Below are 21,782 nucleotides of genomic sequence, written 5' to 3' on the forward strand. Positions count from 1 at the left end.
TCAAAAGATGGACGTTCTGCCGGGGCCCCAGGCAGCCTCCTCGCTATGTGCGTCCCAGTGACTCTGCTCTGTGCCAAAAAGGTCACAGTGTGCAAAGTGGGAAGGTAGAGTGACTGATTGGTAATACTTCCGTACACCTTTGGTGCTGGTGGCTTTTACCTTTGCCCTTGAGAAAATAATCTTGAGTAAATTTCAGAGTGTCGAAGGTTTCACCGGAGCACATCATTTGCCCGCTTCATGGGCATGACAAGCTCTTAGAGTGTGAATGTTACCGGCTAGATGCCTCATTGCATAGCCCCGTAATCCCGTAAGCATCCCGACACCACAAACATACAGATCCAGGAAAGGTTGCTTGTCCCGGTAAGACGAACGAGAAGGACCTAGGACACCAAAGGATTTCGGCATCGGAAGGTGACCAGGATCAGATTGGTGTCGTGATTACTGGCCCCTTCTGGCTCTGGACACAAAACCGTCAGGTGAAACGGTTAGAAGTGACCAGCGGGCCACAGTGTCGGGAGGAAGGTGTCCCCATCTGTAAACGGATCTCTGAGTGTCCACAAGCTTTTGAGCCCTTACTTACACTTGGCAATGACGATACTAGAGGGAGGGCTGCCTGGAGGAAGGTGGCTTTCTTTTCTTCTCATTCATATCCCCCCTCAGTTGTTCTCAGTGTGAAAGGGAGGATGGGTGGGTACCAGGAAGGTTTTTTTGGTTTGTTTTTGGGTTTATTGGTTTTATTTTTAAACCAAACACCTGAAGTCATCATTTATTTTCAGTGCCTTGGTCCCACCTCTTGGAGAATTTCCAAAATAAGCAAATGGGCTTCTTGTTGTCTTCAAGTCTAAGAAGTGTGTGCTGTGGCTTTCCTTGGGGTGATGGCCTTGGTCCTAAACTTGCCATATCCTCAGAGCAGGGAGGCCATGTTGCATGAATCCAGACATGTGGTTGAAAATCCTTCTAGAACCTTCCCTTGTTAGGATCCCTTGTCGCACCCTAGAGACCTAGCAGTATCTTGTTCAGTGTCAAGGGGCACTAGTTTTAAAGGTGGTTGTAGGGCGCCTGGGGGCGCTCAGTAGGTTAAGCGTCTGCCATGGGCCCAGCGATCTACGGGGGGGTCAATGGGGGAAGGTCTTGTGCCCAAAGCAACTGAACTGCGTCTCCCGACATGAGAGACAAGGCATCAGGAGATCAAATCCCCAGGGACGGTAGGAGCACCAGGAAGACCCTCCCCCGTTGCGCCCCCCACCCGGCCCCCCAATAGATCGCAGGCCACTTTTCTGCTTCTCATTCTGGTCCTTCACTGGCACCGCCCTCCGTCGCTCAGATTCGCTAGAAGCTCCAGGAGAAACACAGCGCAAGCCCAGGTCGACCATCATGGCCCGCGTTCCCCAGGAAGAGGCCGTGGGGTTGGGGGGCTGCAGTTCGCATCTCCAAGGCCGATCCTCCCCTTGAAGGCAGATCTTCGGCCTTAAGGCATCAGAGACTCAGGCACACACGGGAGGGTGGATGATTTAGTGGGGCGGGGCTTAAGGCGGGATAACCCTGAAAGAGCTTTAAGGACACCCCCCTGCAATCTGTTGATTTTCCTCCAGTGCCCGTCGCAGGTTCGTCTTGGAAACAAGGCGATAGCCAGACTGGCTTCTGCGGCGGCAGCACCTCACCTGCTGGTCCCGCACACCTTTCCCAGTGGGCCGGCTGGCCGTTCGCCAGATGCAGCGACTATATTTTTCCTGTTTGGGATCTTGCTTTTACTAGGAACCCTGGAGCCCTTGGGGGTTTGCAGGACAGACTTCAGCCCAGAGCTTAGCCTCCCAGATGGTAATTAATGTTTACACAAAATGACAAGCACAGAATGGAATCTCTCTGAGCCCTACCAAGCAGCCACCATTCCCCGGATCTCCCAGTCTTGCAGGGTTTGAAAATTAATTTGCCTTGAACAAACAGTGGGTTTTCCTCAATTTATTTGTACAGTTTCAGTGACCGAGAAGAAGAGCCGCGAGGCTGAATGTCAGCCTTCCGTCCGTTCGGGTGATTGAATCTGCTCGTGGAACAGGCCGGTCTCTGTTTCAGACTGGAAGGAAAGAGGGGGACGAGGAATGTGAGGAGAGAGGCGCGGGTTGGAGACGGTAACTTTTTCTGCAAAACGCCAGTGGAATGTGGAGCTCTAGCGACAGAACCTAAAACTTGGGGGAGGTCAGCGTGGATAAATTCAGGAGCGCAATTTTTGCTTTAATAAGTATGTACAAAATACGTGGTCTTTGCCAAAAAGGAGGTTTTGTTGGAGGCACAAGAAGAGACAAGAAGGTGTTTAAAGAATGGATATGGCCAGTAGCTGGAAATCATTATGTTGGTTCACAGAACTGTGACACTTTGCTATGTTTCTGGGCTTTTTAATATAGAGCATCTCGTCATTGATTAATAGTCCCACTTTGCCTTAATTTAAAGCCTGGGTTTCTTGCGCCACCACCATCCACCCCTTATTTGGCTTCTTAGTCTTCATTCCTCCTGTGTGGTGAGGTCTTTGTGGCTCTCTCGTTTGGACGGAGAAGTAGAGACGTGAACTAGAAGACAGAATAAGGTAAAGACAGAGCATACCCTTTACTGGATGCTCTGGGTCAGGCATTTCAGAAAGATGCGTTCACTACCTGCTGGCCGGACCCCACATGGCCTTCTTGGTGTCTTGAAGCCTTGATTGTGTTTGCTGCCATAATGACCTTGTCGTGAGTAAGACGCCATCAGGCTTTCCAACCTCGTGTAAAGACGCGGAAGCACAGAAATGCGCCGTGCAAGGCTTCTTCCAGTTCTGTCTCCTCCTTCGTCGTCCGCGTTCGCCAGCTCCTCTTTGTCAGACACCCAGGCAGAGCCAGTTGGACATGTTGTAGAGTAGACAGAAGGCCCTATCCTAGCCTCATTTCTGAAGGGCAAATATTGATCTGTCCCCTGGGTAAAGAACTTTCTAAAAAATTGTCTAGTAGGTATCGCAATTCAACGAGACCAGTCCCTTCCTGAGTTGACTTCTGTCGTGTTGGAGGTTATTCCGTCCATGAAGGAATTTCTTTTAAAATACACAGTTGGCCTTTGTACCTGGAGGTTAGGAACCCTGACACCCCCTCTCGTGCAGCCAGGAATCCCCGCCTAACTTAAGACTCCCCCAGACTAATAGCCCACCGACTGTTGACCAGAAGCCTCACCAGTGACAAACTTTGACACGTATTTTACACACGTATTAGATACTGCATTCTGAAAATAAGTCAGAAGAAAATGTTCCTAAGCAGGTTATAAGGAAGGGGAAGGGAAATTCAGAGTCTTGTATTGATCAAAAAAATGTACCTGTGTGAGCACCTGCCTGCCCACCTCACGCCTGCCCTTTCCAGGGCTCAGCCGCAAAATCGTTTTTCGTTTACGGTAATAATAGTACATAGTTCCTAGAGAAAACTTGGAAAGGTAAAAAGCTCAAATTGAAAAACGCAAGTCTGTGCTTATCTCTGGATGGTGGGATTGGGTGAACATTCTGATGTCCGTCTTCCTCCTCTTCTCTCTGTGTGTGCATCCGCACGTTTACGGGGATCATTTTCAGTCTTGAACGCTAACTGGTCAAAGTGTACTTTAAGTTACTTGGTAGTAATTTTGTCATGAACTTATTTTCTGCAGTAGTTTTGGGAACACTGATCATTTATTTTGTGCTCTACCTGGTAGAAAGAACTTAATTTCCACCACAGCCCCTTGGAGTACTTACTGAATCTTTGCCATAGGATTCTGGGTTTCCAGAAACATCGTAGTTCATCGTAGGGACACAACACAGCTCATCTCAAATCAACCCGAGCGCGCCCAATGCCCTTTTTGTGTAATATAAAAAATGTTTTATAACACACTTTGTTCTTTACTATATATGGTTAGATGCCTATCTCTACATGGAATTTTAAAATGCCTATAAAGCCCTAATGAAAAGTAAAGGAGAAACAAGCAGCAAGTAATTTGTAATGACATAATGTGTTTTTTAAGTACATAAGTATTTATTTGCATCAGAAGACAACGGCCTGGTCAGATGCGTGAATCTCTCCGTGGAATGATACGTAAATATGGTAGGTACGAAAGCGGATTCATACCGGTACGTGCGACGCGGTAATTAAAACGCCTGGAGCAGGGATCCCGTTGGTGTCATGATTGTCCTAAATGGGGAGCAACCAGCCCTTGGTGGTTCATAACACCGAGACGTAGCAGACATGGCAGCATACGACAGTTGTGTTCCTGGAAAATCCAGCGAGTCTTAAAACGATACAGAAAATTACCTTGTGTTTGGATGTGAAAACAGAGTCGGGTTCTAGATGTTGGGCTTCCAGGTGCACAAATGTCCAGTGGGATCTTAGGACATTAACTGAGATGTTGTGTGACACTGTCCTTCATATTCAAGTACATCTAAGGGCCCTCCAGCCACTGGGACAACTGAACACACGCCCCGACAGTGTGAAATCTACCCCTAGGGGCGGTAGCTTCTAAAGAGAACCACTTCTCAAGTGGCTTTGACTTCCATCTCTCTCATCGTTAAATACCCTTGAACATAGACTTCTCAGAGCATAGTGGAAGGTACGTTTCTGAGACCTTATGGGCCCGGTCATTTTGCTGTTAGATTTGTTTCCAAGTATTGTGTGACTTTTGTTACTATAAAAGGGATCCTTTTTTTAAATTGAACTTTCTATTCACTGTTGCTGCTGTGTAGAAACGCTACTGATGTTTGTGGTTTGTTTGTTTGTTTGTTTTTAACTTGGGTATTTTGCTGAGTTCTCTTATTCACATATATTTTGCAGCATATTGGGTTTTCTAGGTAGGTAATTACATTTTTTGTAAATAGTCGTTTTGCCTCTTTTGTCGTGTTGCAGTTGGTTTTGTAATGTAAGTGACGAGATGGGTTGTTTCTGGCAGGTTCCGTCCACATGGTCTCTAACACTGAATAGACTGGGACATATTTCTGGGTCGAGGGGAAGGTGTCTATCTTTCAGTTCCTTCCAGTTTACGTCTGTGCTCAGGTTTAGTGTTTTCGAGTCAGTTTTAGTGATTGGTATCTTTTCATAAAACCCGCTTTCTTTTCAAATTTATTATTATAAACGTGTGCATCCTAAAGTCTTACTTGATAGTAACGTACAGTCTCCATGTCTATGCCCCTACCACTACTCAAATTCTCAGTTTTGCTTGCTGTGCTTTTTTCTTTTTCTTGCTCAAACTGTCCTTAAGTGTAGGTCCAGTTTTCTTTTAAGAATTTTAATAGGTAACATGATCGCATGGTTGAAAAATTTAACTATGTCTGTATATGTATAGTCCAATATCGCCCCTCCTCCAGCTCCCTGTCTCTTTCTCCTGCCTGAGCCCCCAAGCAGGACCACTGCTCAGGTGTCCTAGACACTCGTCTAGAGCTACTTTATGCATAAAGTGAAAACGGATGGATAGTACTTCTCGTCCGTTCTTCACAGAGGCTAGCAGTATGCATAGCTTGTATGCAGAGCTCCTCATTCCTTTTCAGGCTGTAACATCTTCCATTGTCTGCGTGTATCAGGTTTTTTTTTTTTGTTTTTTTTTTTTTTTTTTTTTTTTTTTTTTTTAGATTTTATTTATTGTTTGACAGAGAGAGAGAGAGAGACAGCAAGCGAGGCAACACAAGCAGGGGGAGTGGGAGAGGGAGAAGCAGGCTTCCCGCTGAGCAAGGGACCCAATGCAGAGCTCGATCCCAGGACCCCGGGATCATGACCTGAGCCTAAGGCAGACACTTAAGGACGGAGCCACCCAGGCGCCCCGGCATGTATCAGATTTCCATGCAACCAGTTCCCAAATGATCACATTTTAGTTCTTTCCAAACTTGCAGTTCAAAGCACGATGCTGTTTTATTGTGTCTAGAGACTAAATCCTTCCTGAGCTGCCTCAGTTTCTTGGCTGAATGTGGCCAAACTGCCCTCCTCAGAAGTTGTAGGTGTTTCTAGTCAAGTAGAGCAGCCCCATCCCCCCCAGGGAACTTGTATCACATTTGGATCAGCGGTAAACAAATTTTCCATAATCTGCCCTTACCTTTTTAAACAGTGTATTGTTTGAGTCAAGGTTATTGAGATAGAATTTACATGTAGCAAACTCACCCCTTACCACGCACACTACGCAGGGTAATTTCAGTTTGCATGTATTTTATTAGAAGCATGATGTGTTATTTTTATAATCACAGAAGAGAGCTTTTAAAACCCTGAAATGTAATGAGTAAAACTTGTAAATAAGACTCGTCAGTGTGCACATTCTTACGTCTTCCAACCTCAGCAGATTTCCTCCTTTGGCAAACTCGGAGCACACAGAGCAATACAAAATGGTTTTTTTTTAAAGTGTGTTCTTGCCAATTTTGGAGAAGCACAGTGAGACAAATTGACTGTCAAGATGGAAAAGCTTAACTGGGAAGATACATTTATTGAATAATTGAAAGGAAGAGGAAATGCATTTCCGATTAGCCACAAAAACGCCTGACGCCTAAGCTGTGCCTCGAGAGACTCGTGTAAACGGGGAGTCGTAAAGCTGTCTGGGCCCCGACGTTGCTGCCGCGGCCTTGGCCTCGCGCGTGGTTGTCACAGCAACGAGGGGCTGGTGGGTCGGTGATCGCCGGCAGGGGCGGCTGAGGCGCGCTCTTCCCAGCTTCCCTAACCGACACTTAGCACCATCTCATTGCGCCGGATACTTTAATGGATTCCTGCTTTGCTTTAGGATGTTTGCGTTGGAGCGGGCACCAAAGTGTAAAACAGAGAAAAAGCGGCGATTGGTGGCAAGAGTAGGACTAGAACACGAGTCACCTGATGTAGTAAGTAGCCAGGGAACCGCCAGCAAGCGAGTGGCTTAACTTCTCTGGGCTCTTCCCCCTCTGGTCACAGACGATTGGAGAAGTTCCCTGCTACTCACTGAAAAGTCCAAGCCTCAGTAGTATCCCCTGGGGAACAGTCAGAAAGGGAGACTCTGAAGCGTTCCCCCCCCGGCCCCGCCCCACCTGAATTCCCGAGTCCTGCTGGGCATTTTAATCAGGTGTCCATCCAGGTCCTTTGTACACATTTTTTTTTTTTTTAGATTTTATTTACTTATTAGAGAGCACAAGCAGTGGCAGCAGAGGGAGAGGGAGAAGCAGGCTCCCGGCTGAGCAGGGAGCCCAATGCAGGATTCGATCCCAGAACTCTGGAATCATGACCTGAGCCAAAAGCAGAGGCTTAAGCATCAGAGCCACCCAGGCACCCCTTTGTACACATTTTAAATTTGAGAAGTGCCGGGATGGTTTCCCAGATTCAGGTCTTATGCCAAAGTCCTACTTCTGGGTCCTCTGAGTCACTCATCCTAGACGACCCCATAGACATTGACAGGGCTCGCTGGAGGGGTTGCACACGGGTTGTCCAGGATGGCGATCCCCAGTCCGGGCGCTGCTCCCCTCGTCCTGGCTGTGTCTAGGTTGGTGCTGAACCAGGTGACCCGGGAACAACCGAGGAGACCCGAGAGCCAGCCCTGTTTGCCTCTACAGAGCCTGGGGAAGTGAGCCCAGGCCTGCACCGTGCCCCCAGCAAACTCACCTGGCTGACTTGTGCACATTCTAGAAGCCCATTAACTAAAGAAGAAGGAGATAAATTTAGTCGAGCTACATAAGCGAAGCACTTACCTGTGTGTGCCTTATGTGCTTCCTTCCCAGCATGAGAAAATCTTAAGTTGATGGCCTCTGGGTGGTGTCCCTTGGCAGAGCAAACTTTCTTTTATGTCTGAGAGAGACTTTGGGTGGATGTTGGTTCCCGGAGGGAGACCATGCATCTGAATGTAGCGAGGGGGGAAATATTTATTCTTCATTACTCCAGTCTGGAGAGAACAAAGCGCTTCCAAAGGGCAGCGACGGGTCCTGCCACTGCGGCACACGCACTCATCCTCTGCCGTCCGAGTGTCCGAGCGCGGCGTCCTGCGCACGCGTAGGGAACCTCGTGCGTTTTGTGCTGCTGGCATGTGTGGGTGCTAGCGCTTCTGCCCCAGACCTAACTGGCCCTCTAGCGTTGTGGGAACCCTGTCTCAGAGCTCGTGTACGTGCTTGCCACGGTGACTGGTGGGAGTGATGGCAAAAACCGTGGTGGGGGGCCCTCGCCAGACCCCCTGCGGATAAAGGGGTTGTCTTCGTGATCTTCCGTGATTTAGGACTTTGGCTGCATGGGGTCCGTCCACATCAGGAATCTTGCTGTTCTCAGCCCTCGAGTTAGAAACCAAGGTTTTGGGATTCACGAGCTCCCCGCTTACCACAAGCAGCAGTCTTCCCGGAAAGGCTCTGACGGGCGGCCCGGGATGGGGGTACGCGCCAGCGGGATGCCGGGGGTCGAGCCTTCCTTTCCACCAGGGCCTTCTGGGAGGTTTTCTCCTTGGAGCAGACACGTGAGAAGGGACCGTCTTCGCTTGCTGGCGGTGCATTTGTGCCCGGCTGCTCTCAGCCAAGGTCACTTTAGCCAAAAATGTGCTTTGTTTGTAAACCCGTGTGTTTCTGCTCTGGGGCACGTCACGCGTCTGATCTCTTTTACCAGAACAACAGTGAAAATAATGGGTTGCTCGGACGCAGGTTCCAGGGAAGCAAAGGGGAAGCGCGTGCGCCCCAGAGGGCGTCCGCGGACATGGGCGGGCCCGGGGAGAAGGGCGCGCTGCTCACACTGGGGACAGGGAGTCTGGGAGGGAAGGACCGTTCCTGAAGGAGTTTCCTGAGGGACGCCCGGCCCCATCCTCACGTCCGAGAATGTTGTGCGGTGTTGTGGTCTGTTCTCTTCCTATCTCTGAGCTGTATGTTGGCGAAAAGATGGCTTTTTGTAGCACCGACACATGAGAAAGGTCACCCCCGGCCCACGGCTGTTTGCAGAAGCACCGACCGGTCAGTAGGTGGGTTTCTTCCCATTTGATGCCATTTCTGTCTTTCATTCTTCTCTCAGACGATCTGGTGGACTCGGACTTAAGGGCTAATCAGAAACCGCTCTGATGTGGCCAGGAGCTTCGGAGAAAGGCGTCGCGTTTCGTACTGTTAGCACTTGCTATTAGTATAGTACTTCTTACTATCACATAGCATTTTACTATTTTTTAAGATATTACTTACTTTCTCTTAGAGACTGCGCACACACGCGCAGGATGGGGAGGGACCAAGGGTGAGGGAGAGAGATTTGCAAGGAGCCTCCGTGCTGAGCCGAGCCCGACACAGGGCTCCAACCCACAACCCTGAGATCCGAGCCAGTTCCAAGCTTCACTGACAGTGCGACCCAGGTGCCCCGAGAAGCCGGTCTTTTAAATTCCTAGCAGGAGTGTGTACTTGCCACATTTCTTCCTCGGTTGTGGAATTTCACTTAAATGACACCTCCAGGTTTAGCCTCAGCGTTCAGCATCGCAGCCAGCGGTCCAGAGGGGTGGGGGGACCCTTCACAATGCCTGGCATGCGTCAGGGGCTGTCGTTTGGCTGGAATTCGTGTTTGCACCAGGAGCTCCGACGTTGCTGGGATCCGTCGGGGAGCGCACAGAGGCCCGACGTTTGACCAGAGTTTAGCACTTGCCAAACACAAAACTGTTTCTGTAAATGTCAAGTGTGTCTCATCAGTCAGAATGGAAAGGGGAGGAGGCACGGCAAGAAGAAACATCTGTGTGTGGTTAAATAACATTTGCTTCGCTCGCTGTTTGGAAACACCGCTCTTTTGTATATTCAAGAGCAGTATGGATTTTAAAAGGGGAAAAAATCAACTCGTCGGCTCTTGTTTCTTAATTTTGCTGCATAAAAGGCTTTGTCAGGATTAAAGTCAACGCGCATTTTGAGACTCCGGGATGTCTTATCTCCCACGGGCCCTGGTCGCCGTGTGCTCCTGTCTCGCACGTCTGCACGCAGGACAGGAAGCTGGGACCTGGCACCAGGCCGTGGGCCATGTCGGTGGGACTGTGGGGCCTGGGCTTGGACTCGGCTTTCTGCTGCGTGTTTATGTCACACTCACGGTCACTGCCTGTGATTCTGTCTCTGCTCGTCCCCATGCAGATCCGGACGTAGGGGTTGGCGCCCTCCCAGACCATGACAGCCAGGACGCGGGGCCGGTTGTCCCCAAGATATCGGGTCTAGAGAGAAGCCAGGAGAAGAGCCAGGACTGCTGCAAAGAGCCGATCTTTGAGCCCGTGGTGCTGAAAGACCCCTGCCCTCAGGTCCCTCAGCCGCTGCCCCAGGCCCAGGCAGAGCCCCAGCCTCGAGCTCCTTCTCCAGACCCCGACCTGGTGCAGCGCACGGAGGCGCCCCCGCAGCCCCCACGTCCAAGCACACAGCCGCCCCAGGCGCCCCCAGAGGCCCAGCCTCAGCCCGCCCCTCAGCCTGCAGTGCAGAGGCCGCCGCGGCCGCAGTCCCCGGCCCAGCTGCTGCACCAGAGCCTCCCGGCCGTGCAGGCGCAGCCCCCGTGCCAGAGCCTCGCCCAGCCCTTGTCGGCCTACAACAGCAGCAGCTTGAGCCTCAACAGCCTCAGGTGAGCCCGTCTGTTCTCGCAGTGGCCTGGCTTCTGGGAGCGTTGCAGGCACAGTCGCCCTGTGCGGAGGGAGGCCGAGCGGGGAGGCCCAGGGAAGGGGCGCCGCGGGAGAACCAGCGCGGAAACCTGGGGGGCACCAGGGTTGGTGGTTCTTAGAAAGGAGGCCATGTGCCTCCGAGGGAGGACGGCTCGAAGATGCTCCGTCCCCCTGCGACTCGAGTCAGAAGATGGGGACCGGGGAGGACGCGGGGTGAGGGTTGGCATCACCGCGGACTTCAGCCTTGGCCTCAGAGAGACCGAGAAGCAAGCTGCGTGGGGAGGAAGAAGCGCTCCTGGGCGGAGACGCAGGCTCTCCCCGCCTCAGCCCTGCGGAACCGCATGGGTCTGCGGAGCGGCACAGAGCAGGGCCGCCCAGCAAGGGAGACACAAACCCCAGGGAGTGGCGCCAAGTGTGCCCCATCCTTGCCTGCCCCGGGGCTTGGAATTCTGACCTCCTGGGACTCTGTGCCTTTGTTTGTCTCCTGACAGCCTGGTGACTGGGGGGGTCGTCCTGTCCAGCACAGGCGAAGGAAACTGCCTTAGCCAGGGTTCTGCCCCCGGGTTCATGCGTGTGGCCCCCGAGCAGAGCAGAGGCCCGGGGTTCCCGGGTGCCCTCCAGCCTGTGCTGCTCCGCCAAAGGGTCTCAGACGGGCTGAGCGCAGGTCCTCGATCTTGTTCCTCTCCCGAAACTGTAGGACGTGTGTCTAGGGGAGGCTACCGGGCTCCTGGGGGCAGAGACGAGAACTTGGCTGCAGAGCAGAGCAGACCTGGGTTTGGGGCCAAAGCCGCCGCCTGGACCCCAGGTGCTGGTAGCTCTGGGCCTCAGCTCCGGACCTGCAGTCGGGGTTACGACTGTGGCACAAGTTTCTTGTGCTTCCCAGGGGAGGGTCTCTAAAAAGGAAGGAGCAGAACGTGCTGAATGGCTTTGGGCAGAGAGAGAGGACTTCTTAAGAAAATAAACTGCTTACCTCTCTTTCCCTTTCTTCTTTCTCCCCCGGCGGTGGCTCCCACAGCAGTAGCAGAAGCAGCACCCCGGCGAAGACTCAGCCCGCCCCTCCTCACCTCTCTCACCACCCCTCGGCCTCCCCGTTCCCCCTCTCCCTGCCCAACCACAGCCCCCTGCACAGCTTCACGCCCACCCTCCAGCCCCCCGCACACTCCCATCACCCCAATATGTTTGCCCCTCCCACGGCTTTGCCTCCCCCACCGCCGCTGACTTCAGGGAGTCTGCAGGTCCCGGGACACCCGGCCGGAAGCACTTACTCAGGTAGGAGGGTCGAGCCTCCTCGTGGGCTGAGGTTCGGCCGAAACGTGTACCTGCACCGCGGCACCCCGGACCCTGCCGGGGGAGCATGGGGGGCAGCTGTTGGAAATCTTCCGAACGGGTTTGCCCACTCTGGGAAAGCACGGGTTGCAGTGCCCGGTCACCCGGCTCCCGTGAGAGGGACAGACACGTTGCCGGGCCCTTGAGGATTCCGTCCTGGTGAAGGGGCTGGTTGTCAACGAGGAAGGCCTTCTCCCGAGGGAAGGTGGTGCTTTCCGTTAAGTGGTCCCGAAATCGGGCTTTGGCTGTGGACGCCCCTTCTCCTCCCCAGTATCGGTCAGGCTAGGATCCCGAGTCTGGGTCTGTCATAGCCGTGGTCACCCACTGCAGGATTTCCCCTTGAAGGAGGCACAAGCGTGTGGTCCTGGTACCAGAGATCGGGGTGCGGTCCCTGTTCTTAAGCACTTAAATGTATGGATTCCTCAAACCCCCCAAAGAGCCCACAGCGTGGATGGTATTACTGTCCCCCTGTGGTGGAGTCACCCCGACGGGTGACTGCCTATGCCTCGGTTCCCCGAGCTGCCGCCACCAGAGCCGAAAATTGACCTCTGGCGCCTGGGCCTAGAGCCCGTCCCCAAAGCCACGAGCCTCTAAGAACACAGTCCGGCCGTGGCTGGTGTCAGGGTCCTTCGGCCGCTGTTCTCCTTCCGTCCGGGGGCGCCCTCGGCCCTGTCCCCGCTCTGGTCAGGGCCCGGGACGTCCCGATCCGAAGGACACGACCGGCGCGGCGGAAAGCGCCATCCTCTCCCTGCCCTTCCCTTGCAGAGCAAGACATCTTGCGGCAGGAACTGAACACGCGTTTCCTGGCGTCTCAGAGTGCTGACCGCGGGGCTTCCCTGGGCCCTCCGCCCTACCTGCGGACCGAGTTCCACCAGCACCAGCACCAGCACCAGCACACGCACCAGCACACGCACCAGCACACCTTCACGCCGTTCCCCCACGCCATCCCGCCGACCGCCATCATGCCGACGCCAGCACCTCCCATGGTGCGTACCCCAGGCAGAAATGTGAGGATAAGTAGAGCGCGGGCTTCTCTGGCGCAGCACGCTGGGCGGACGGGGCTGTCGGGGCGCAGGAGCTGGATGGGGGGCGGTAGCCACTCGGGGGCTCCCCCGGCCTGGTCGGTCTGTGCTGGGGAGGAGGGGACGTGCCCTGCTCCGGGCAGCGCTAACCCGAGGCCTCAGGTAGGCGCTTCTTTCTAGAAGGTTCTGTCTAGCGCTAGGCGTGCACACGGGTGGCTGCTGGGGTGGGGGGTGAGGGCGGGCATGTTCTCGGTGCTTCGTCCCAAGCAGGGTTGGAAGTTAACTTCCCGCAGCGCCCTGGGAGACGTACAGAAAGGCGCCGGTCCTCGCTCCACGCCCACCGTAGCAGATGAATGCTCGCAGGATCCGGGAGTCAGGCAGGCCGTCCAAAGAGCTGGGCCGCGTCCGTGCGCCCCTGCGCTTTCAGGTGGCTCCCCGAAGCCCGTTGTTGAGGGGAGATGCCGTGACTTGTGTTTCATAAGACGGTGCCCCGGGCTGGAGTCCTGCCCTGTCAGCGAGTGTTCGGGGAGCCACATGCCCCGAGGGCAGAACTCGGCCTCGTGCCGGAAGGCGCTGCTGACAAGGTCTAGGTCTTGACTGGGTCCGGCACATGCGAGGGGAACCAGTTAGGACTTTTTTTAAAAACTGATGAACTAGAGTGAATTGTGCCATATTAGGTGCTAAGTATCCTGAGGTAGAGCCCCCCGTCTGCCACCGTGAGCGTTAGGCTGTTTTACTTCCTCGTTAGCATCTAAGGAAATACCCGAGGTCGTGCGGGCCTGGGGAGAGCAGACTTGCACCCTGTGGTTGCAGGAGGTGCGCCTGCACCGAACATCGCATCCTCTCCAACCTCCCCTCCCTATTTTGTTCAACTTAAGTTTTTAAAATTAATCTAGATTTTAAAGTTTACTTTCTGAATTTCCAGAGGAGAATATTAGAAATGACACCTTGGAACCAAAATTTTTTTCCTATAACAAATCCTGCGTGTTTTTTCTGGAAGAGTTAGACGTCTCAACGATTACTGTTTGTAAGGGCCTGTCATTTCGGAAAAGAGTTTCTGGCAGCAGGTGTGAGCAGTAACACTAATAAATATGAGACGGGCTTGTGGACAGCACCAGGACCTGATGTTATTTAGAGGAAACAGAGGCATATAGTCTTTTCTGCTCAAAAGAGAAGTTGTAAAAAAAAAAACAAAAACGAGAAAGAGAAGTTTTAAGACCTCGCCCAGACACCTTTCCGTTTGGGTGTGGTACATCTTGGCAGGCGGCCCGATGTCCGGCTCCTCTGCCCGAGGAAGAGGAGAACAGGGAATCTCCACGAGTGACACCAAACGCTCACTCCTCTCTGATTGACCTGAATAATCCCTCTTCTCTCCAGTGTAGACGCTGGCTTTGTGCCAGTCTCTAAATACAGACTAGAGGGAAAGACACTCGTGCACGACCAGGGCCTAAACGCATGGCGTGGGTTCTCGCTCTGCTTTTCCGTTTCTCGTCGGAGCAGCTCAGAGTTGGGAAGAGTCCCGTGCTAGTATGGCGAGGCTGGGGAGTCGGGTGACAGCCCGGTGACAGAGGAGCTGGCCCGCGGCCGCCTCCGCCGAAGCACTGGACAGAAACGGAGACGTTCTGAGTAACTAGCTTCTGCTTTGATCCCTTTACAGTTTGACAAATACCCTACAAAAGTTGACCCATTCTACCGGCACAGTGTGAGTCTCCCCACCATGCTACCATCCGGCGTGACTGCGTTTCCATCTCGTGCTCTTGCCGCAGACCAGTCTTTAATCGTTCTCCCAGAGTTCCCATTGCTCCCCGTCACCTCAGATGCTTGCTTCTGTGGCGTTCGCTTCTGGTCACGATGCAGTATCGTCTTCCGAATCAAAAGATCATTAGCATGTCCAACCCGGGAGGCCCGGCGGGACGTCCCTGGGCGCCGGTGTCCGGCCTCGGAGCGGGGGTTCTGCAGCACAGTCACCCTGGCTGCAGGAGACTCTGAGATCCAGTTGTGCGGTCATCGACCCCCGTGTTGTTAACGCCATATTCCCAGAATTGGACTCGAATGATTTCTTCCAAATACAGTGTCTCACTCATCTTTCTGACTCCTCCGAGGCTTAACAAAGCAGGTTCTCGTGTCGTCCCATGTGGCTGGTCCTGTCCTCCTGAGCTTGTTACAAGTAAAAACAAAGATGTCATTTAAATCAAAGGGCTTATAGTGGAAATCTGTGATTTCCCCCCCACTTTAAACTCCTTCTTTATGTAAAAATGTACTCCTCTTGTCCCATCCTGAAGAGTTCAGTTCTCGAGTTCAAATTGGTACCAGCCTACGTCGTGTACTCAATAGGGACAAGAGAGGACTTTCTTAGAATACAGACACCTTGAGCACCTTAGCATGATATTTTGATTACGGAGCGATACTGCATCATGTTTACCTGAACCTTTGCAAGTCTCTTTGCACGGTGGTTTATTTTTATTTCTTTAAATGACACCAGAAAGAAAGAACGATGAGTCATTGCCTGTAGCGATGTCGGCCCACCATACTCAACTCAGGTCAGCAGAGCCCGTGAATTCATTTGTGCTCTGAACCAGACCGTGAGACCCTGTCCTAGTCCAGGGGGTAGCTGAGAAGTCAGGACCACAAAACTCTAGAGATCAGCGAAGCGTGGGCTCCCCCGGAGACACGCGGACGTACTGTGAGGACGCTTCCTCATGAAGAGGAAGTCTATCTGGGCACTGGGCCCACGTGTTCTCACACTGCTGAGCACTGCAACACAAAAGCATTTTTTGTTTATTTTATTCATTTGGTTTTAAAATATTTTATTTATTTGAGAGAGACAGAGCAGGGGGAGGAGCAGAGGGAGACAGGCCGACTCCCTGCTGAGCATGGAGCCCGATGCGGGGCTGGATCCCGGGACCCCGAGATCGTGACCTGAGCTGAAACCAAAAGTCGGACATTTAACTGACGGAGCCACCCAGGCGCCCCCCAAAAGCATTTTTTAACGGACTGCTGAATCTAAGAGGACCCCATGGGTCTCCTCTTTAGGGCTGTCCCGGGAAGGGTGCCATCTGTGACGATTATCCGCTTCCTGCCCCTTGGTGGCACCCGCTGATTTAACTCAGGACCAGCTACCAAAGTCCAAAGTCCCTCCGAGAGAAAGCCGCGTGCTCTGCAGGGGGCTCAGACGCACTCCGTCAGACAAACTCTGCGGCCCCGCAGAGAGGGTCCTGGATGTAAGATGCAGAATGAGCTGCGGGACCTGAATTTTTGCCACATTCACGTTTTATTCCTTAGCTACTGATCGTTTTTCATCACGTGGGTGGGGGATAGTCCGCTGCATTCCGAGAGGGTCAGTAATGGACTCTAGCAAAAGGAAAATGGTGAAAATACTAATTTTTTGTTGAAAACTTAAAGGAAGTATGACCCACTTGGAGGCAGAGTACTAGAAGCCCGAGTGCGTCCTAGCGCGGCGTGTCTTTAATTACTCTGCCTCGTACAGTGTGCTGCGGGAGAGTTCCCTCGTTTTATTAGTTATGGTGGATAATATATGAAGTACTTAGGCTCTCCTCTTTGGGGATTAGGACGTTATAAGGGGAATTAAGATGCAGTGCACTCAAGTATCCAAAACACAATTTTAGACTTAAAAGTAGTTTTAAATGAGGGCTCTTGGCTTGCAATCACTGTTTAAGTGGATTTAGTTCAATATCAATTAGTCTGAAAAACTTTGCTGCATCATTGAAGGGAGCAGAATGAAATACAGACCAGTGGGAAACTAGACTATGAAATGGGCATTTCAGTCCTTACCTAGAAAACAGCTGACATAGCGTCGTTACGCAGAGAAGCTCGAGTTCTTACCCTGTGTGTGAGGCACTACGGAACCATAAAGGCCGGGCGTGACCTAGTGTCCGATCGGAGGTTGGGTCAGAGTGAATGGAACCAGAGCAGTGGGATCTCCGAGCTATCCTAGCGTTGGGGGAAGAAGAGCGGTGTCTGCCCTGTCCTCAGGGTGGCCGTGCGTTTCTTCCCTCCACCGTGTCCTCTGTAAACTAGCTCATTCCAGAAAGTTCACGTTCTTCATTCAGAATCATTCTCCTCCCTTCGCGGGGCGGTCAGGCCCGTCGAGGACTCAGCTGGGACAGCCCCCAGTGAGGTCCTTTTATTTTACCCCCCACAAACGTTTGTCATCATTTGAGACAAGACAATTACATTGTCCTCGGAAACCACCACTCCTGGAACAACCTAATGAAGCAAGGATTGTGAATATTTTCTCATTTCCTCAAACTATTAAAAATCTAAAAGTACTAATTGAGTTTTAATGGTATAAAATCCTGGAACTCATAAAGACTTGCTTCTTTTTCTTCCTTTTTTCTTAATTTTTCTTTTTTTTTTTTTCCTTTTTCTAATTAACTGTAATTTCCCGGGCATCTTCATTTGGCTCAGCAACCCCTCCTGTTATTGACGCACATTAAAATCTCAAGCCATTTAGGTCTTCTACCTGATTTAACAATTAATAATTAGAAAAGCTCCCTTTCTAATGATGTCCTCATCTGGGACATCATTTGTTGGCTGATTGATTCTGAACTACTTCTGACTTTTTAAGTCAAGCATTCATGGTGCATCTATGTGATCATTTCATCATGGCTCCTTCACTAATGGCGTCAGACGGGCATTACCCGGCTTGCTCATGTGGCTGTCGTTCGACGGGACGGGAGCTGGAACGTGGCGTCGGCCGCCCGCTAACTCCTTTGTCTCCCTCTCCGTGTCTGGCCGCAGCTCTTCCATTCCTACCCTCCCGCGGTGTCGGGAATCCCCCCTATGATTCCACCCACCGGCCCGTTCGGTTCACTACAAGGAGCATTTCAGCCCAAGGTAAGCAACCGGACCGGGAACACACACCAGCACTTTTACAAGCAGAGCCTCGGGCAAGGGGGGCAGGGGGCAGGGGGGGCGTCCACAGCCACTGGCCAGTGACTCATTTTTCCAGTCTGAAGTGACCATCAGGGTTAGAGGGAGAATTTTATTTTATTTTCATTTTTCTGCTAGCCCCTTGAGTTGTCACCCTCAGCCAGAGTTTAATTTTCAGTCGATACTACCCATGTCATCTCCGTTGAGCTTGGTTCTCCTGTGATCTTTAAGATGTACAGAAGACATGTCCGTATTTTTTTACCACCAGTATTGTGGACCTAAGCTTCTGACCAGGAGATGCACGAAACATCGGGTTCGTGCGCACCAGCTTGTCCTTGGGGTCTATGTTATCAGCAAAGCTGCGCAGCTGAGCCTTTACTGGTGTGAGCAGCACGGCCGAGAACCGTTGCGAGCTAGAATTTCATCCCTGCAGTTGGGGGAGGGAAGTGGCCCTGCTCACCTCCCCTGTTCCGCTCCGTAGCCCCGTGTGTCTGCAGATGGGGGTCTGCGCGCAGGTGCACGGCCGCCGCCCACCCTCTCATTACCCCTGTGCCCCCTTGGCCCTGCCTCAGTCCCCCGTCAGCCATGGTCACACCTGCCAAGGTCACAACTTACAGCCTAACTTGAAGTTAACCTTTTGCGCTTCACAGTGACTAAATCCTTTCTACCTAGTCGGGGTTCTTCTACCCGGCTTGGGCTAGAGTTGTCTCCAAAGGTCAATACCGAGGAGTGATTCTCGAAACACTTTACATGACTTGGTTATAGCCCTTACTGTGTTCTTATATACAGAAGGAAAATGAGGGTACGTTAGAATCTGTTCTCAGATTTTTAAAGAAGGACATTTTGCTCTGTGGGATTTGGGTTTTCTTTGCTTTTTTGTCCACACCCACCTCCCCCAATCTCATTTCTAAGAGAAAACACCAGTTTGGGGCCAGAGGCACCCAGGCTAAGCATGTTTTGCATTTCCAAAGGCATCTTGCCTCAAAGCTGGAAATAGGAAAAGAGATTTGAAAGCCAGCTACCCCTTAGAAATGGCATTTCCCTGCTTATAGGCCAGGTTACCTCTACCTGCGGCTTTAATGACAGCCACAGGCAACCCCCTCCTGTCTAGGAGATGAACCGGGTGATTTTTCAACCCCTTTCCTTTGGTCCGATGCTGCTGCTTACGACTCCCAGGCCGGTCTGTCCCCTCCGGGTTTCACCCAATCTCCAGCGCCTCCCCAGACTGCCAGGTCATTTAATAAATTAGACTATTTCCCTCACTCACTATTATCCAATCACACAGAAATCTACATCTGGGCAGGAAAGTGTCTCTCTCGGTGTTGAAATGGGCCTTTCCAGGCCATCTTCCTGATTGAATATGTAGATTGCGGTTCATTAGCCGAATTCTTCATAAGTATGCAAATCAGGCTGTTAACAACTCCAGCTTAATTGTTAGTTGTACAGCAGCTGATTGCTTTTCTTTCCTTCCTTCTCCCCGCGCCCCCCAGTCCTCCTCCTAGGCTAGCCTTGTGCCCAAACTGGAGCTCTTTTCCCACAGGCCTGAATGTCCTGGGGCGCGGGGAGTCAACAGAAGTTGGGATTTCTTAAGTAAAATACCGGGTGAAAACAACCCTTTCGCCCCCCGGAGAGTGAGGGCTGCTGGCGGGGGAAGTAGGCCGCTTGTTGTTGCTGCCAATTGGAAGGACAAAAGCCCGTAGCGTAGATAAGGTTATTGTTATGAGTGACCTGTAAGAGTGGTGGCGGCCTAGGACGGATGAGGCCGCATCGCTGTCGAAATCATTTAATAGTAGGTCTGTGCGGTCCCTAAATTAGGTCCTCTTGTCCCATTTCCACCACCGCTAATGAGTAATTACGGAGCGTAATTCCCTGTTATTGTCTGCCCGTTAAAATTCAGAGTTCGCTTAATGTCTGCACAACACGCCCGGTTGTTCTGACGAGAAGCACCTGACGCAGCACAGCGCCGCGAGGGTCCCTCGCGCATCTCTCCGAATGCTGGGGACGGGGCACGAGCGCCGTGCCAGGGCCGTCCGTGACTCGGAAGGAGATGGGGCCCCAGGGGCCTGCTCCTGTGTCTTCTTCCCCTGCTTTTTTCCATCCTTGGCTTTTGCTTGCAGTGGCATGTGGCACGGTCCCCCTCTGCTTTCTGATGCCCTTCCTAGACAGGCCAAACCCTGGTCCCCATCCCCTGAGAGCCTGGGGAGCAGGGCCTCCTGAGGAGAGCGTGTGGTCACTGGGGAAAATGCCCCTGTCAACCCTTGTATTTCCAGAGTGAAACAAGGTCCACGTTTGACTTCGGTAGTCTCGAACGCCGGCAAGATCTTGCTTTCTCGTTAAATGTGCGACGTGCCTCCTAAGCTGTGGTCTGATTCCTTTCCAGACATCCAACCCTATCGATGTTGCTGCTCGACCCGGGACAGTCCCACACACTTTGCTCCAGAAGGACCCGAGGGTACGTAGAAAGTCCGGCTCCGTGGCAGGTTAACACCAGTGGCAGAGAAGACCGATGTCCTGTGGTCCAAGGCCGGGAGGTGGACACTCTTACCTTGTATAACTCGCTCCACCAATCTGGTCTGTCCTTGTCTCCTTAAATTTCTGTCACACAGAAGAAGCTGTAAGTGCTTTTCTCCCTGGAAGTCCCAGGACGCTCTGGCTGCTGTCCTGCGGTCAGGAGGTCGCCGCCCCACACAGTGCTCCTGGCCCTCCGCCTTTCATGCAGGTCCAAGCAAAACACCCCTCACGCTCTGCTTCCTTCCGTCCGTTGGCGGTGCACAGGCCCACGGCTTGGGGAGGAACGGACGTCCTACAGCGACAGACCGTCCTGTCCGTGGATTGTTCTTTATGTCCCCCTCTGGAGTAAATTCGGACGGATGATCGCGTGGGACAGTGCTGTCGTTTTCCTGGGTGGGGGCAGTCAGGAATTGAGGACCAGAGTTAAAGTTTAAAATGACTCCGCGATGTAAGCGTCTGTGTGATGGTCAGTGAACTTCCAGAAAGTATCTCCTGACCTCTCATAATGGGCCGGCATCACATGAAGCCTGTTGGCGGAGACAGCCTCTGGCTCCCGGGTCCCTGTGAGGGCCCAGCCTTACAGGCCCACGGTCTGGAGGCCCTTCTGCCCTGGAGCCCGTGTGGCGGGCGTGGGCAGGGCTGCTGGAGACGGCGGAGCTCCTCGGACGTGTAACGGAGCGAATCGTGTTGCCAGAGGGCAAATTGCTATTGATTGAACTTGGTCGGGGGGCTTGTCAGTGTGGATGTACCCAGGCTTGTGAAGCGGGGGAGGGGACACTTGGCACTTTTGATAGTGTGAAAATGGGTTAATTATTCTCTAAAAGGGCTTCATTTAAAAGTAAAATTCTAACATTTTAATTTTCCCTCCTAATGAAGCACTACAAATTTGTTAATTAGAGCAATTGTTTGAGTGACAGGCATGTAACCAAGTTGTCATTTTCTCTTCACAGTTGACAGATCCTTTCAGACCTATGTTAAGGGTAAGAAAGCTTCTTCTAGAACTGTTTTGCAACCTCTGTTTGACTCCCTGCGGGTTGAAAATACAAATCCATCACCAGGAAACAAGCCCCGGAAACCCTGGCGTCCAGCGTCGGGAGGACAGTGGCTGGGTCCTCAGGTCGCGTGATTGAGAATGGCCAAAACTGCGTGGCCTGGAGCGCCGCAGGAAGCCAGGCCACTGAGGGAGAGCGCGCGGAGGAAAGGTTCCCCCGGGCGAGAGTCAGGGGTTGGCCTTGCTGCTGGGAGTCCTGTTGGGTAGGACGAGGAGGGGCACGTGGAGGACGACTGAAGCTCCGGGCAGAAGTTAGGGTTCCAGCACGTCCTCCTGCCTCTTCGGCGTCCGCACTCTGTACTTAATGTGGGTCCCTCGACCCCGGCCGGCGGCTGCCTCATTCTGCAGGAGGTAGTGGCGACCTTCACAGCCACCCGACCCGCTCTCCTGGCGCCGAAGGGGGCTACCGCAGGCGTTCGCTCGTTTGCGTCCTGCGTGGCCTG

General features: G+C 52.5%; 1 protein-coding gene across 7 annotated transcripts in view; it reads left to right on the forward strand.

The window, feature by feature from the left end:
• Positions 1-21,782, forward strand: part of AUTS2 (activator of transcription and developmental regulator AUTS2) — a 1,064,120-nt gene that overhangs the window by 1,028,541 nt on the left and 13,797 nt on the right. For 3 of the 7 annotated variants that reach the window (XM_059154787.1, XM_059154792.1, XM_059154793.1), the window contains exons 7-13: positions 10,028-10,499; positions 11,552-11,805; positions 12,628-12,869; positions 14,542-14,586; positions 17,646-17,741; positions 20,158-20,229; positions 21,239-21,268. In XM_059154787.1, the coding sequence (XP_059010770.1) occupies positions 10,028-10,499; positions 11,552-11,805; positions 12,628-12,869; positions 14,542-14,586; positions 17,646-17,741; positions 20,158-20,229; positions 21,239-21,268 (1,211 nt within the window). The remainder of the gene's footprint in view (positions 1-10,027; positions 10,500-11,551; positions 11,806-12,627; positions 12,870-14,541; positions 14,587-17,645; positions 17,742-20,157; positions 20,230-21,238; positions 21,269-21,782) is intronic. The other 4 variants (XM_059154789.1, XM_059154788.1, XM_059154790.1 and 1 more) reach the window with 4 other exon arrangements.

Source organism: Mustela lutreola, chromosome 17 (genome assembly GCF_030435805.1).
Source record: "Mustela lutreola isolate mMusLut2 chromosome 17, mMusLut2.pri, whole genome shotgun sequence".
Classification (NCBI taxonomy): domain Eukaryota; kingdom Metazoa; phylum Chordata; class Mammalia; order Carnivora; family Mustelidae; genus Mustela; species Mustela lutreola.